The sequence below is a fragment of the Poecilia reticulata genome, linkage group LG8, assembly GCF_000633615.1.
Source record: "Poecilia reticulata strain Guanapo linkage group LG8, Guppy_female_1.0+MT, whole genome shotgun sequence".
In the NCBI taxonomy this organism is placed as follows: Eukaryota; Metazoa; Chordata; class Actinopteri; order Cyprinodontiformes; family Poeciliidae; genus Poecilia; species Poecilia reticulata.
Genome location: NC_024338.1, coordinates 3,635,451 through 3,649,392, shown reverse-complemented (window position 1 = coordinate 3,649,392; position 13,942 = coordinate 3,635,451). Strand labels below are relative to the sequence as shown.

At 36.3% G+C, this 13,942-nt stretch overlaps 1 protein-coding gene across 3 annotated transcripts in view; it reads right to left on the bottom strand.

Annotated features, from left to right (window-relative positions):
• Positions 1 to 13,942, bottom strand: part of pde4ba (phosphodiesterase 4B, cAMP-specific a) — a 158,562-nt gene that overhangs the window by 70,202 nt on the left and 74,418 nt on the right. Inside the window, exon 1 of one of the 3 annotated variants that reach the window (XM_008415178.2) lies at positions 5,735 to 6,234. The exons of the other annotated variants lie outside the window; for them this stretch is intronic. Within the exon in view, the coding sequence (XP_008413400.1) occupies positions 5,735 to 5,835 (101 nt within the window). The 5' untranslated portion in view covers positions 5,836 to 6,234. Of the gene's footprint in view, positions 1 to 5,734; positions 6,235 to 13,942 lie in introns of those variants that run through there. 3 annotated transcript variants of the gene reach the window in all.

The window sequence follows — 13,942 nt, the reverse complement described above, 5'->3', positions numbered from 1 at the left end:
GGATGGATGGATGGATGGATGGATGGATGGATGGATGGATGGATGGATGGATGGATGGATGGATGGATGGATGGATGGATGGATGGATGGATGGAGAGTACCCAACCTGATGCCGACCGCTTCTAGCTGAAATCCACAATCTAACTTGAAAAATGTACAATTTTAGAGAAATGTTGCAAGCTTTGCAATTTGTCACATCAAACAACAATATAGGACTGAACAAAAGCCCTAAGATTTTTCTGTATGTAAATGTTGATGCTGCTTCATAAGATGATGAGTGCATCTGAAAATTTTAGATGTGCATAGAATATAGTTAAAAGGTTAAGATAGATTTCAACTGAAAGTCCAATAATCAGCGAGAAGCAGCATATTCTTAGTTTTTGAACTTTTACTGTACATATCAACATCAGATTTATTAAATGAGCTAAATAAAATGTCACCACCAATAGACATATTTTGCTTCTTAATGCAGGTGTTGGCATTATAAATAAGTTTAGTCTAAACAGAGACTTTGGGCTGGCTGGAGCGGTGATTTCTTTTGTGTGTTTTCTCTCTAAAAATGATCTTTTATGTTAACAATCTCGACCAGCATCATAAATATATCGAAAGCTAGTTTTTGTTGATCTGGTGGTTCCCCAGTTTGTTGTTGCACTTTCTTAAATGTTTTTTTTATTCACACTGTAATCCAAAATTTGGTTTTTTTCTGTTCTGGTCAATTGTGATGCAGTTACTAAATACCAACAAATATGGGATCCATTTTATTAGCACATTTACAGTCACTGGCAGTCTTAGTAGTAAACTTTGACAAATAAATTCAAGTATCTCCTTCAACCTTTCATCCTCTGTGGCCAGAAATAGAAGAGAACTGGACTTCAACTAGATACACAATTTAATAATAGAAATGAGGCCATTGACGCCATCACTGTCTTTATGCTTGCACATTGATGCACAAAGTCATCCAGCAAATGCTCTCATTCACAATCATTTACAGTCTAAATACTCAGCTCCTCTCATGTGAACTCTGTGCTCACATGAGGAAGCACAGAGCAATGCTGGCAAAATGTGTGATGATAAAGGTTATGAACACATGGTGACATAAAAAAATTGAAGTGAAAAGAGGAAATGAAATAAACTGCTACTTTACACATAGTAATAAGACTATGATCTATACCAGACAGTGACAGAGAATACAGCGGAAGGAAATAAACATGTTATCAAGATGGGAAACAGCAGTGTTGCATCCCAATAATGCCAGTGTATTCCCAAGTAGGCTATCCAAGGTCACGGTTCCTCCTTCTTCCTGGTAGCACAAACAAACACATAACTTTTACGATACGTTGTGTGCTAATCGCTTGTTTGTGATAAATCTATGCTGGTAGTTGATGTTGTGTATGTCATCAACCATGTTTAACTGAATAATCTCAGGACTTTCTTTACACAGCTATTTTGTTGTTTCAAAGGTGGAAATGTTAGGATCTATTAATCTTTAGAACCATTGATGGCTTAGGGAAGTGACTGTACAGTAATTCTCACAATAGTCAACAGCTAAAAAGCATTGCTATAATCTTGTCAGAAAATTCTACTCCTCTATATCTATATTTTATTCCCAATTTTTCATGTGTTTTTTTCATTTATGCCTCAGAGTAAGTAGAAAAAAATATTTATTCAAATTAGAACGAATGCTCTCCTAGCGGTCAAAGAAGGCACAACTTGTCAAGTGCATCTTCTAACGATTTAAGAGAGCTGGAACTTTACTCGTTTGTTAAAACATTAGCTCAAATGAAACCTCTGGACTGAACACACAGAAGTTGTAACATTAGAGTTTTCAATGACAAAATGATTAGATTTTTCATCGTTTTATTGTTTGTGCTAGTAACACTAAATATATGAATGTAGCTCAGTATAATAATTGCAAGGTAGGAAAATTCTTGTTGGTGAAACTGCTTATTTGGTCAGGATTGCTCTTTGTGATCCTTTATTTTGTTATTTTGTCCCATCCAGATAATGACTCACTATCAACTAAAAAAAACAACAAAAAAAACAACAACAAAAAAAAAACATTACAGGACATCTGTAATGATTTTATTTTTCTGACCTCAAATAATTACAGTAATAATCATTTGAGGTCATACAAATTATGTTTTTTTTTAATCAGACTACTATGCATTGGCATCAAACTAGCTAGCTAAGCAACTAGCATAGCATTTCAAGACTAGCCAGCTACATTTTCTACCTTCATCATGGAAAATGTTGTGAAGATTTTCATCTGTGCAACAAGAAAAATAAAAAAATTGCTAAATAATTTTGTAGGTAAATCTAAAAATAAGGCTGGAATTTTAGAAGATGAGAGCTAAGATACATTTCAGCCCGGAGAACCAGAGAACCAGAGAACGCCCATTTTCCTATTTTATTTTACTGACTTAGTCATCGTTTTAATTTGACGAAGTCAGATTGTATATATTTGTAATGATTTACCCAGACTTTATGGAGCTTCAAGTGGGTCTACACTATACAATGGACCACTTCTAGAAAGGAAAGATACATTTTAAGATAAGGTTCCAAATGTTTCTATAACTCCAAACCACTAACCTCCTACTCAAAACACCATCCTCATTATCAGAGGCACCCACAATGTTTACCACTGATCTTCTCAACTTGCTGTAGTATTGCTTGTAATCTTCATTATCTTAATTGAAATCACAATCATCATCAAACTCACTGACGTGCAGCAGCACCTAATTAAAGCTTTAGTCATTCACAAAAACAATACAACAAAAACAATCTGAATCCCACACCACATAACCACAGCAGCTCTGCGACTCCTCACTGTATTTTTGTTTATAACTCTGCTTAACAAACTTGTCAAATGGTGAGTAAAGGCTGCTGCAAATAAAATAAAGCTAAACCACAAAACAATTTAATACATAGTTTCTCTCTACCCATGGGCAAGCAAGCACAAAACACTATTCAAAGTCCTGCCATGAAAGAGAAATGGGTCACCACACTGTAAAGAACTCTGCTTTAAAATGTTCCAAGTTACAGTGCAGCCTCTGTGTGAAATATATATTTTAGGCTGTGGGTCTTGAAGCTCTTACTCAAAAGTTAAACCAGAAGGTCTTCTGTGGAGTGATTTGTAAAACCGCATCACATGTAATTGTGTTTTTCTCCTCACATTTACAGAGATAGAACTTCATATTTACAAAGCCAGAACACATTGTAGCACCATCCAAATATCCTCCACTGGAATGGACTGCTCAGCAGTGACATGGGAGAATAATCAAGTCGTTCCGTTCATAAACTACAAAACATAACATAACCTTTGGGATTATTCTATATGACTCTGGGTCACTGATCACAAATATTTGGTTTATCCCGCCTCTCTAGGAGATTAACTGTCCTGGTGGGAAGTGTGAGAAACAATGTCTGGGACATATACACTATGTAGACTAATACATTCAAAAAGAGCAATGTGCAAATATGTCATAAACTAACAAAACCTTGTATGTTCATAGTGCAAACTGCCAAATAAGGGAGCAGCCCTGGTGTATTCAGAAATCTCATGTGGTGTTCAAAAGCTTCTCTGATATTTAAGACATGCAGCAGAGCACAATATAGCATGTGTGTACTTCTCTTTTCTGCTGTAGAGGCCAGTACTTTCCACAGGAAATCCTCAGTCACAGAGGTGGAACCAACCCAAACAGAGGTGGAGGTTTACCGTCTCCTTAGCCCAACACCTTCAGACATCCATGAATACATACTAACTTTAGCGTTATGGCTTTTAAAAGTAGACACACTCACTAAGTATTTTTTGTGATTAGACAGGGAATCCTTATGAATTGATACCCAGTTCTTAAAAAAGGCAAAATAAAGTTTCATTGCACTTCTTTCAATTAAATTCAAATTAAGTTCCTTTCAGTAATCTTGCAGGAAATATTTACAGTTTTACAAAAATCTACCGTTAATTATGTTAAGTCTATATATGGCCACTGCTTGTTCAGCTTTTCCCCTCCTAATGTGCCATCTGAGCTGGAACACCTATAGTCCTCTTGGGGTGAAACCCAGCCTAGTTTTTCTCTTGGTTTATTTCTGCCCTGATGCAGTCAACATGAATCAGTTCCCATTTCTGGCTTCATGAGCTGCATCATTACATACTAAACCCAGGCTTTAATTAAAATGTTCATATAGTATTTAAATTATATTTGTATGTACTGTATGGTGAAACTTCCATCTGTACTACAAGAGAACCAATTTCTATGCTTTACAAGATGTTTTAATAAAAATAAAAAAAAAACAAATGTAAACACATTCAGCTGAATTAATTTCAGAGAAATATGCTTTGAAATTTGGGGAAAAAAAGTCATGAATCAGACACAAATAAATATCCACGACTTATACAATGTAGAACTACAAGCTGGATAGTACATCACCAACAAATTACTTTTGAATTGAATCTTTAGATTCAATCTTTACTATTGTATCAATACAAAACAAAATGAGTAATAAACACGTAAATAAATAAATCTTACCATTTCCTGTTAGTTAAAATTCAACAAAGCTCTTTTCATTCTAAGATTAAATCTAGGCCACAACATCATTATCCCATCATGTCATTTAGTAATTTAGTCAGGATCCTAACCCTCTGAGAACTGCTGTACAGAAATATCACAACTATTACTAACAAAGTTTGGAGTTGAATGAGGTTCTGTTGCTGCAACTTGTGGATAAATCTGCCCTCCAGTTTGGTTGAAGAGGAATTTAAACATTGAGACAAGTTTTGGTTTTTGATTTCTACACTGGAGATTGTTTCATACTCACAATACATCCACAGCTCATAAACAACCACTACCTAAATGTCACTCAAGTTTGTGGTTCCAACATGACAAAATGCTCAAATGTGGCTTCACATTTCAATCAGTGTTTTATTTTATTATATCAAAACTATAAAATCTGTCAAAAAACAAAAAATGTTTTGCTTCACAAACTTTGACCAACTGGCACAAACCATAAATACAAGTATTCTCCCTCTTAAGGTCCGGGGCCAGACAAAGAAACTCCTGGCAGAAAGGGTTAAAAAAACAATTAAAGAAGGCAGACTAGAAAGCCTGCATGACAACTATGTCAAATATACAGAAGCTGCTAAAGCCTGAAGCCATCACAGACCCTTCAATGTCATCATTTGTTCTTCTTTTTTTGTGTTTACATCCTCCAGGTCATTTGGTCACCAGTGTGCCAAAGAGACGTGGCTATATTTACACCACAGCTAAAAAAAAAAAAGCCATGATAATAAACAAATCTTTGAAACACTTCCAGAGTAATTTCCATGGCTAACAACTTGACTCTCTTCACTGCACAAAAACGGTTTGATACATTCCTCTGCAAAAACTGCTGCACACAGAAACATGTCAGCTAGTTCTTGATGTTTATCTCATCCAAACTGCATTAGGGTGCATTTAACCACATACCAGCAGACTGTGGTTCGTGATGGTGTGAAATGCATAAGTGCATTTTCTAATGATATAGAAAAAGGAAGTAACAGGCATTTTAAAACATTGACAGAGAAAAATACAGATATGAAACAAACCAGTAAGTGCTTCAATGCAGGAGAAAATATGAAGTATGTTTGAGCAGGACTATTAAAGGATTTAGAAGCCATGAAAAAACGGAACTCCCCAAATGAACATCAACAAAAGCATGATAACGCATGGAAGTCGAAACGTGTGAGCCAAGTTCTAACCTGTGAGGATGGCTGTGATTGGCGGCGTGAAGTTTTCTGACGACCTCCTCACTGAAGTCAAAATGAACTCTTCCTCTGGCACAAGGTGAACGCCGGTACATTTCCCCGACACAAGCACACACTCATGCACACACTACCCTGCACATATCATCACATGTGTAACCAAAAACATGTCAAACTAATCCTAAAGCATCCCAAGCCACCAAATGTCACACGCTCACACACACAGTCCCAGTAGCGATAACTGCAAAGTAGAGTCGTGGATACACAACTCTGATGTCTGTGCTAAAAAAACTCATTGAGTCCAGTAATACGTGACTCAGGCACGCTCCGTGACATTCACACAACTGCTACCTATAAAGCCTTTGTAAAAGAAAAGTTTCTCAGCAGATCATCCATTGGCCACACTGTCCGTGGTGCTAAACATGCAGCAAATAGGTGTCCGTACATCTTCTCCACACACTCGATCCCCTGTTACACACAACAACAATGTCAGCAGCAGTCCACACGTCACATCACGGAACTCTTTCATCCCGTTTTACACTTGGTCACACTCCTCTCTCTCTCTCTCTCTCTCTCTCTCTCTCTCTCTCTCTCTCTCTCTCTCTCTATCTCTCTGAGCGCTCTTTACGGACTCTTCTCCTCGTCACAGACTTTACTTCCTCCCCATGCTGCGTGTGTGTGCATGTGTATGCGTGTGTGTGTCTGTGTGTCTATGGGGAGCTCTGTTCCCTTCAGGCGACCCGGCAGAGTTTGGCAGGAAGCTTTAAATTGTGGAGTGGAGTTGCTGGAGAGGAGTCATAACTCATCCACTGCTGACAGCCTTTAATTAATCCTGTATCAATGTAGTACACACAGAATCATAATGAAGAAAACAAAGAGCAAGTCAAAACATGAACTGACCAAACTGTTGTGAGATAAGAGTTAATTTTCCCATAAAATTGCTTCTCAAAGGACTAAAATAGTCTACTGAACAGTACATTGAATACAAAATGGGATTGTTTCTTATGATGGAGCGTTATAGATAAAGCATTTTTGGCAGCAGTGCTTTGAGTTATGAATAACGACTTGAATTTTAAGGGATAGTTTATGATTTATTTTGTAAAACGTTGTCTAATGGCTTCTGATTATTTTTGTTTGCTTTGATAGAAAAAAGAAGTCAGGCTCAGGTTCCACCCAGTGTCTTATAAATCCATGTCAGATTCCAAATACGTTGTTTTGAGTACACCTTGACAAATTGTTAGAATAATGTCAGCATTTAAATAAAAAGGTCCAACAAAGGCTTATCTGTTTGTTGGGAATCTGATCTCTAGATATAAATACAGACAAATAAAAAGCATGATTTTTCAAAATTATTTTGAACTCTTCCCAAATACCTTAAGACACATTAAATATAAAATGCTAGAACCAGCTTCTTAGTTCCTACAGTAACAACGTCACAATTTGCAAACATTAATTGCTTAATTTACTAAATATACATATTTTACAATAACAATAAAAATGTTGTCAAATGTATTTTGTTTTGTTCCAGGATTCAAACAGGGAGGTTGATATTAACAACCAAGTCCACCTTAAATGTCATTCTGTGTGAAAACTCGGTGGCATCTGGTATCATCTCAGGGGGCCGCAGTGCCTGTTCACATGAAAGGCTACGGAAACCAACAAGACCTCAGTTTATGAAAAGTACACTTGTGATAAATAGCAGCACATGACACAATATGCTAATAAAACGTTTTGTAATCACAATAAAGCTTGAACAGAAAAATCAAAGAGCCAATCTGACACAAATCTTCTTTGTGTCAGTTTCGATTGTAATATATTGAGGTCATAATTTCCAACATTAAAAAATTAAGCATGCAAAATAAATTATGTCTAAATCTTTACTTCATATTTCTTTTAATTCATTAGCATCATTGTGTTAGATGAAAATCTGGCATCATCTGCATACAATTAAAAAAAATGTAAAGCAGATCATATAAAATATGAACCTGAACGTTGACTCATAGGCACCTGAATAATTGAGCAAGTGGAGAAACTGCTTCAAGATTATAAAAGTGAGGGAGAAAACTTGTTTTATTTATTTATTTTATTTTTGTTTATTCAAACAGTTATGACCACTGGGCTCAAAGCAATAGTTTAAATTTTGGAACCTTGATTCACATTTTTTTTATTTTTTATCTTTCATACTAATATTAAAAATAAATGCTAAATTGTAATCTCATTCTAAATAGTATTGCGTTTCAGGATGCAGGCTCCTCAAGCTTAACCTTTCTGAAGCAGAATGTGCATGAGCAGGACTCATAAATTCATATTTTTACCTCAAATAAAATGTGACACTGGTTGAGTGAGAAAGTGTTTTTACGTTTCACGTCTTTCAAGAGGAGGTAATTAAGCTCCGTAGGAAAACCATTCTGAGTAACAACCCCAGGTGTTTCTCAAAACCAACAACACGACAGGACAAGCAGGCTGCCACATCACTTAACTAGGAATGACTCAGATGGATGACACATTAGACAAACATTCAGACAACCACACAATGGGAGGAATCCAGTCGCAGAGACCGAAACCTGACTAGCCACTACGTACAAGGCAGCTCAACCCGCTGCTTGTAAATGCACACTAGGAAGAAGATATGGTAGCCACAGGGCATCCTGCACACTATGTGGAAAAAAGAAAAGACTCCTCCCATTAATGTCTGAAAAAGAAACCAAAGGTAGAGAACATACAGAAAGCCTTTCACTTCACTTATTTATATTTTTTTGTGTTCTTATGCAGTACTTATGACAACCCTGGAGGATAAAGACTTCCTGGAAGTTCAATAGTTTCTTTTTCCGCAATCATTTTGTGGCTTTTTCTTTATCTAAAAACAGTTCTTGTGGTTGTGATGACTATTTGTAGCTAAACATTTTGTAAATAAATGTTTGAGTTAAATGCTGCACTCTTGAATACTCTATGATATCAAGGCTTGATCTTAAAAACATCAGACATTTGACCATTTTTGACTTTTCAGATTAGCTATTACTATTTCTGACATGTGAATGTTTTTAGTATGGTTTCTATGCATTATGGAGACATAATTTAAAACTACTTAAATATTGTTGTTCAATTAAATCATTAATTATTTATCTCAAAATATTTTATCAAAACCTATTTGCATTTATTATAGTTCCAGTTTCCTTTATGAGGCATTTTACTCTCATGGAAAGAAAGATTATAATCCCTGATATGACTAAAATTATAAATCACCCCCTAAAACAATATTGACCAAATACATCACAAAATATATTTAAATAATTAAAATAAATAAAATTTCAAACAACCAGTATATATAAACTGTAATATGCAGACTTTTTCATTTTTGATTGAGGAATTATTTAACTTGACCATAACAAACTTTACATCTTAAAATTAATCACTGAAAAATGTAGCATAATTACAATAGTGATATTAATAGTATTGCTAAGTTCTTTGCAAACAATCAGAAAACAAAAATAAAAGTACCAAAAGCAAACCCAAAGCTATGTATGAGTGAACTAGGGTAACAGGAGGTTTCTGCAGTGAGAAAAAAAAAAAAAATATCAATAGCTGAACATTTAAATCAACCACCGCTGTCATAACATGGAGGCCTGCAGTGTTAAGTAACTTCATTCTGTTTAGTTTCAGTTGTTCACCTGGTAGTATAAGCATCATGCCAAGGCAGTTGTCACGCTCTATACACAAACCTCTGGCAACATAACAAAACTACTTCAAATACCACTTCTAATTTTAGTCAGTGATTAAGTATCTGTTGGGTTAGATGTTGTTAACATCCTTTTCAGTGTTGGGTGGAGAACTCATGAAAGTATGCTCACACCATGAGAACTTTCACATCTGAACAACAACAGAAATCTCCAAGGCTCTCTCTCTCCCTCTAAGATATGAAAGCATTTCTGCAAGTCCTTTTCATAACCACTAGATGGCACAATTTCATTCTACAAATAAACTTAGCAGTAGCCAGGGTTTGTGAACAGTAATGGCCACAAGATGACGGTGATGTATCAGTGTATTTTCCTGAATTTGTCATACTGAGACCTGTAATTCACATCTACAAGTGACATGAAATATGCTGCACATAATGCAAGCACAGGTCTGTTCTTTGTTGTTTTTGCTCGCTTAAAATGGCAGTGATAACACTGGTCAGAGGTTATGTAGAAAGCGATCGGAAGCTGACGCCTCTCATGCCTACATAATAATTAGCAATTATAAGGATGGTGTGCGCTGACGACCGAGCTATTACGCTGCAGCTGTTCTCAATATGGAAATCTACAGGCCTATCATTAGACCTCAGCAATATATAGATTGAAAGATGTTGCCACAATTAACCCTTTTAAATTTAACTGGCATCCAAAATGTAATGGGTTGTAAGAAATGCATTTAGTCAAAGCAAACGCCATCTAAGCTTGCATACCTCACCATTATTTTAATCTAGAACTTTGATGGTGTTTCATTTTGAACATTGAATATTGAAATGTTTGCATGTATACTGTCAACCTGCTGACCTCAGCTGTTATCGTAACACAAATAAATAATCCTTATCTTAACAAAACAAGAAGGACAGCAGCAAACGGGACCACAGCTGCTTGTGACTCAAGCAGACAGGCGCAGTATCACCTCTCGTGTCAACACTTTCCTCACACACACAAACACAGACACACACAATCATATTAAATCAAGATCAAACAGCGAGCAGTTTTCCTGAAAGCAGTTTAAATATAAACTTTATAAAGGAAGGCAGAGGGCTCCAGTTTGTAAGGGCAGGCTGACAAAAAGATAAGTTTATCAAAAACAATAGAAGATGACAGGAATGGCAAAAAATATTTTTGCTGATGGGGGAGAAATAGATCAATATGACAATCAAATCGTCCAACTTCTATGTAAGTTTGTTATTTGACTCCCAGACAGAAGACCAATTTTGTAGCATAGACCTTTATCTATTTTAACATTAATCTCTAATCAATCTTAAGGTGTTGTCACATATTGTAAATAGGTAAGGACTTGCTTCAGCAAGGTAACCAGAAATTCTCTGCTACATGTCAAAAGAACTATAAAAAAATGAAAAAGCTCTTTTTCTACATTCAGACATTCAGCATAGAAAGACCAATTGCTCTTTCAGTTTATATTACAAAAATTTGGATTTTACCCCATTTTTTATTATATTTAGGGGCTTTCAGAGGCATAAGTAGTTTTTCACAGACTCAATTTTTTATTCATCTCTGTTTATTAAATATCCAAGCAATAAAATCTGAAAGTCTGGGCACTTGAGGTAAGATTTAGAGCATTTTGAAAACAGGCAAAAACTAGCACCTCCTGAAATAATTGTGCAAGGTACCCTCCATTCCTTCTCAAATGTGCAGGGTGTCAAACTCCAGTCATTGAGGGCGGAGTCCTGTAACGTCTGAATGTTTCACAGCTCCAACATGAATGAATAAAATGATTGAATTACCTCCTCGGCACCACAGAGTCCTATGAATGACTTTATTATGTTAAACAGATGTCATTCAGGTGTCGCGTTTAGAAGTTGCAGGGCACCAGACATTAACAACTGGAGTTTAACACGTGTGCTACGGAGGACACTGTTAAGAACATGAAAACAAATATTATTTACACCAGAGAAATGAGACCAACGAGTTAATACACTCCCATGTGTGCTATGAAATGAGTAAGAAGAATGCATTTTTAACACTATGTTAGATCATTATTAGACAACAATGCAAATGGCACAAAGTAAACAGGTCAATGATCAACCAAAGAGATAATAACTGATTCATCAGCTGCTTTGGCTGATGAACAATCAGCAGTCTTGTAAGAACCATGTGCAGTCCGAGTGTGAAACATAAATATCCTAAACAAACTGAGATTTCTAGCAACAAAAGCATGTTACACGAGCACCATCATCATTTCATTCATCCTCACGGTAAATACTGCTAACCAACCTTGAAACAAGGCGGCCTGGGTCAGCGCATGATTCATTTCTTCTAATAAACAAAACAGTTTGGAAAGGATTAAAGGCTGGCAGTTCAGGATGACTAACTTTTTAAGGGTATGTTCATTTATTGTCCTTTTATTAATCAATAATATTAATCCCCCCCAGATGGATTTACGACCTCTTCCACTTCACAGCATGTGATTGGTCTTTGAGTTATTGCTGTGTAAACTAAAATGTCAGAGCATCCTACAAGCCCCTCTGAGTTTATATTTATGCCAATAAACGTATGCAAACGTGGGGATCCCTCAGACTCATTATTTTCCTGGCACACTTCAATAACTTACAATGAGAGTGTAATTCACAGGAGAATGACACCTGAAGAACATACTTACATCTGTTTGCATGAGTGGAGGCAAATCCAGGGAGGACTCAGTTTTTCTCTCAAGTGCCTTTAATTCCATGTTGGATGTACACAAAAAAATGTGTGCGGATCCATTCAAAAATATTCATTTCCAATACTCTTACTTCAGGATTTATTTGTGCAAACAATGTTTTTTCATAGTGCACACACTCAAAGAATTCAGGCATTCTTTGTGCATGTGGCTTCAGATCATTTAGACTTTTAAACTTCAGAAATGACAGGAGCCATACCATTATGGCAACTTAATAGCATTAGCATTTTTGCATTTGTTGCTCCTTGAGATGAAGGAGCACTGAACAGAACAAAACATAACTTATCTTAGTCATTTTTAGATATTTTACATTTGTGTTGGTGCAGAGAGCATTCATGGAACTGAAGAAGGGGGATGTCTAAACTTTTAAAATATCCAATACAATAGAGATGTTAATGTGACTCAAGTGACAACGGTTTCAAAATGCATCTGACTGTGTGGCAGAGCAGCAGAGGGTTTGCAGAAACTGCTTAAAAACCTAACACTCAATAAGAAGTGTCCTTCATATATGTGGATTTATGCAGAGTGAATGTTCAGTTGTGTAGTACTTTAATACAGATACTCTCTTTCATGGCTCTCAAAATTACCTGGTTTGAATTTGTTCACTGTCATGTTTTTTTTTCCATTCTACATCACGGTTGAAGCAATTACAGTTTCCCCAGAAACCTCACCTGGACGTGTGAGCAGAGAGAAGCAGAAACGACAAAACCCCCAAAGATCAGAGAGCTTTGGCTTCAGCAAGAGCTTCGCTCTCACACGCTCATTAATCCATTGACATATCTGTGAAAGCTTCCAGTCGCTCTGGACAGAAGCAGTGCAGCAGACGTGATTGAGGAGCAGATTACGACCTCTTCCAGGTTGCATTGCTGACAGACCCGATCAGCAGATAAAGGGGGGAATTTAAAACGCAATAACATTTGTCCTGCCGTCTTAACCACAGTACAGCTTCCCCTTCCTATTTTTATCTCTTTCACCATAAAACTAATTCTCCCAGATGAAAAGAGGGCACTGCAGTCATTCCCCGCTGTGATTAACCTAATCCCTTTACAGAGTTGGGCTTCTCTGGTTGGCTGCAATATTAAGTACTTGACGTCAGCTGCACTCAGGTTATGATAACCTGGGGGGGGGAACTCGGAATTGGGAATCATAAGCAAAGCCCAACATCTCACCATCATCTACAGCCAGCAACCGTCTTAAATAGAGAGGCATTGCAGCTTGAAAACAAGGCATTACATAAAAGTAAGTAAATAATCGAAAACTTTACGTGTCTTTTAGAAGAGTAAAGAAAAGTAAATGTTTATCTTGTTGAAATGTTAGATCCAATATTCACTGAAAAATAAAACTCATTTTATTGCAATCCAAAGATTAGTTTCTGGGATGTGACTGGCAAAAAAAATAAATAAATAAAAAATCTTAATATAGAAAGTCAGTCTATTGAAAAGTGCTGTACACATGAATACTTGGTTGGGGATCCTCTTCCTGTGTATTTGAAAGCAATGTTGTCCTGCAGCAAGAAGGTCCTGGGTTTGAATCCCAACTTGGGGTCTTTCTGCATGGAGTTCAGGAAAATATCTATTTTTTATTTTTTTTTCAGATCCAGTTTTAACCATTTCTTAAGTCTGACAAATGTAATGTCTAAAAGTAACACATTCCTTTCTCAGAGGTTAGTTTTAAATATTTTACGTCTTTCTTTCAAACACAAACTGACGGTAAAGGTCAATATGTCCATCTTTGGTTGTCAGGTAGATGCATGAAAATCCAACGACATGGAACATGCTATTCTGAAAAGCA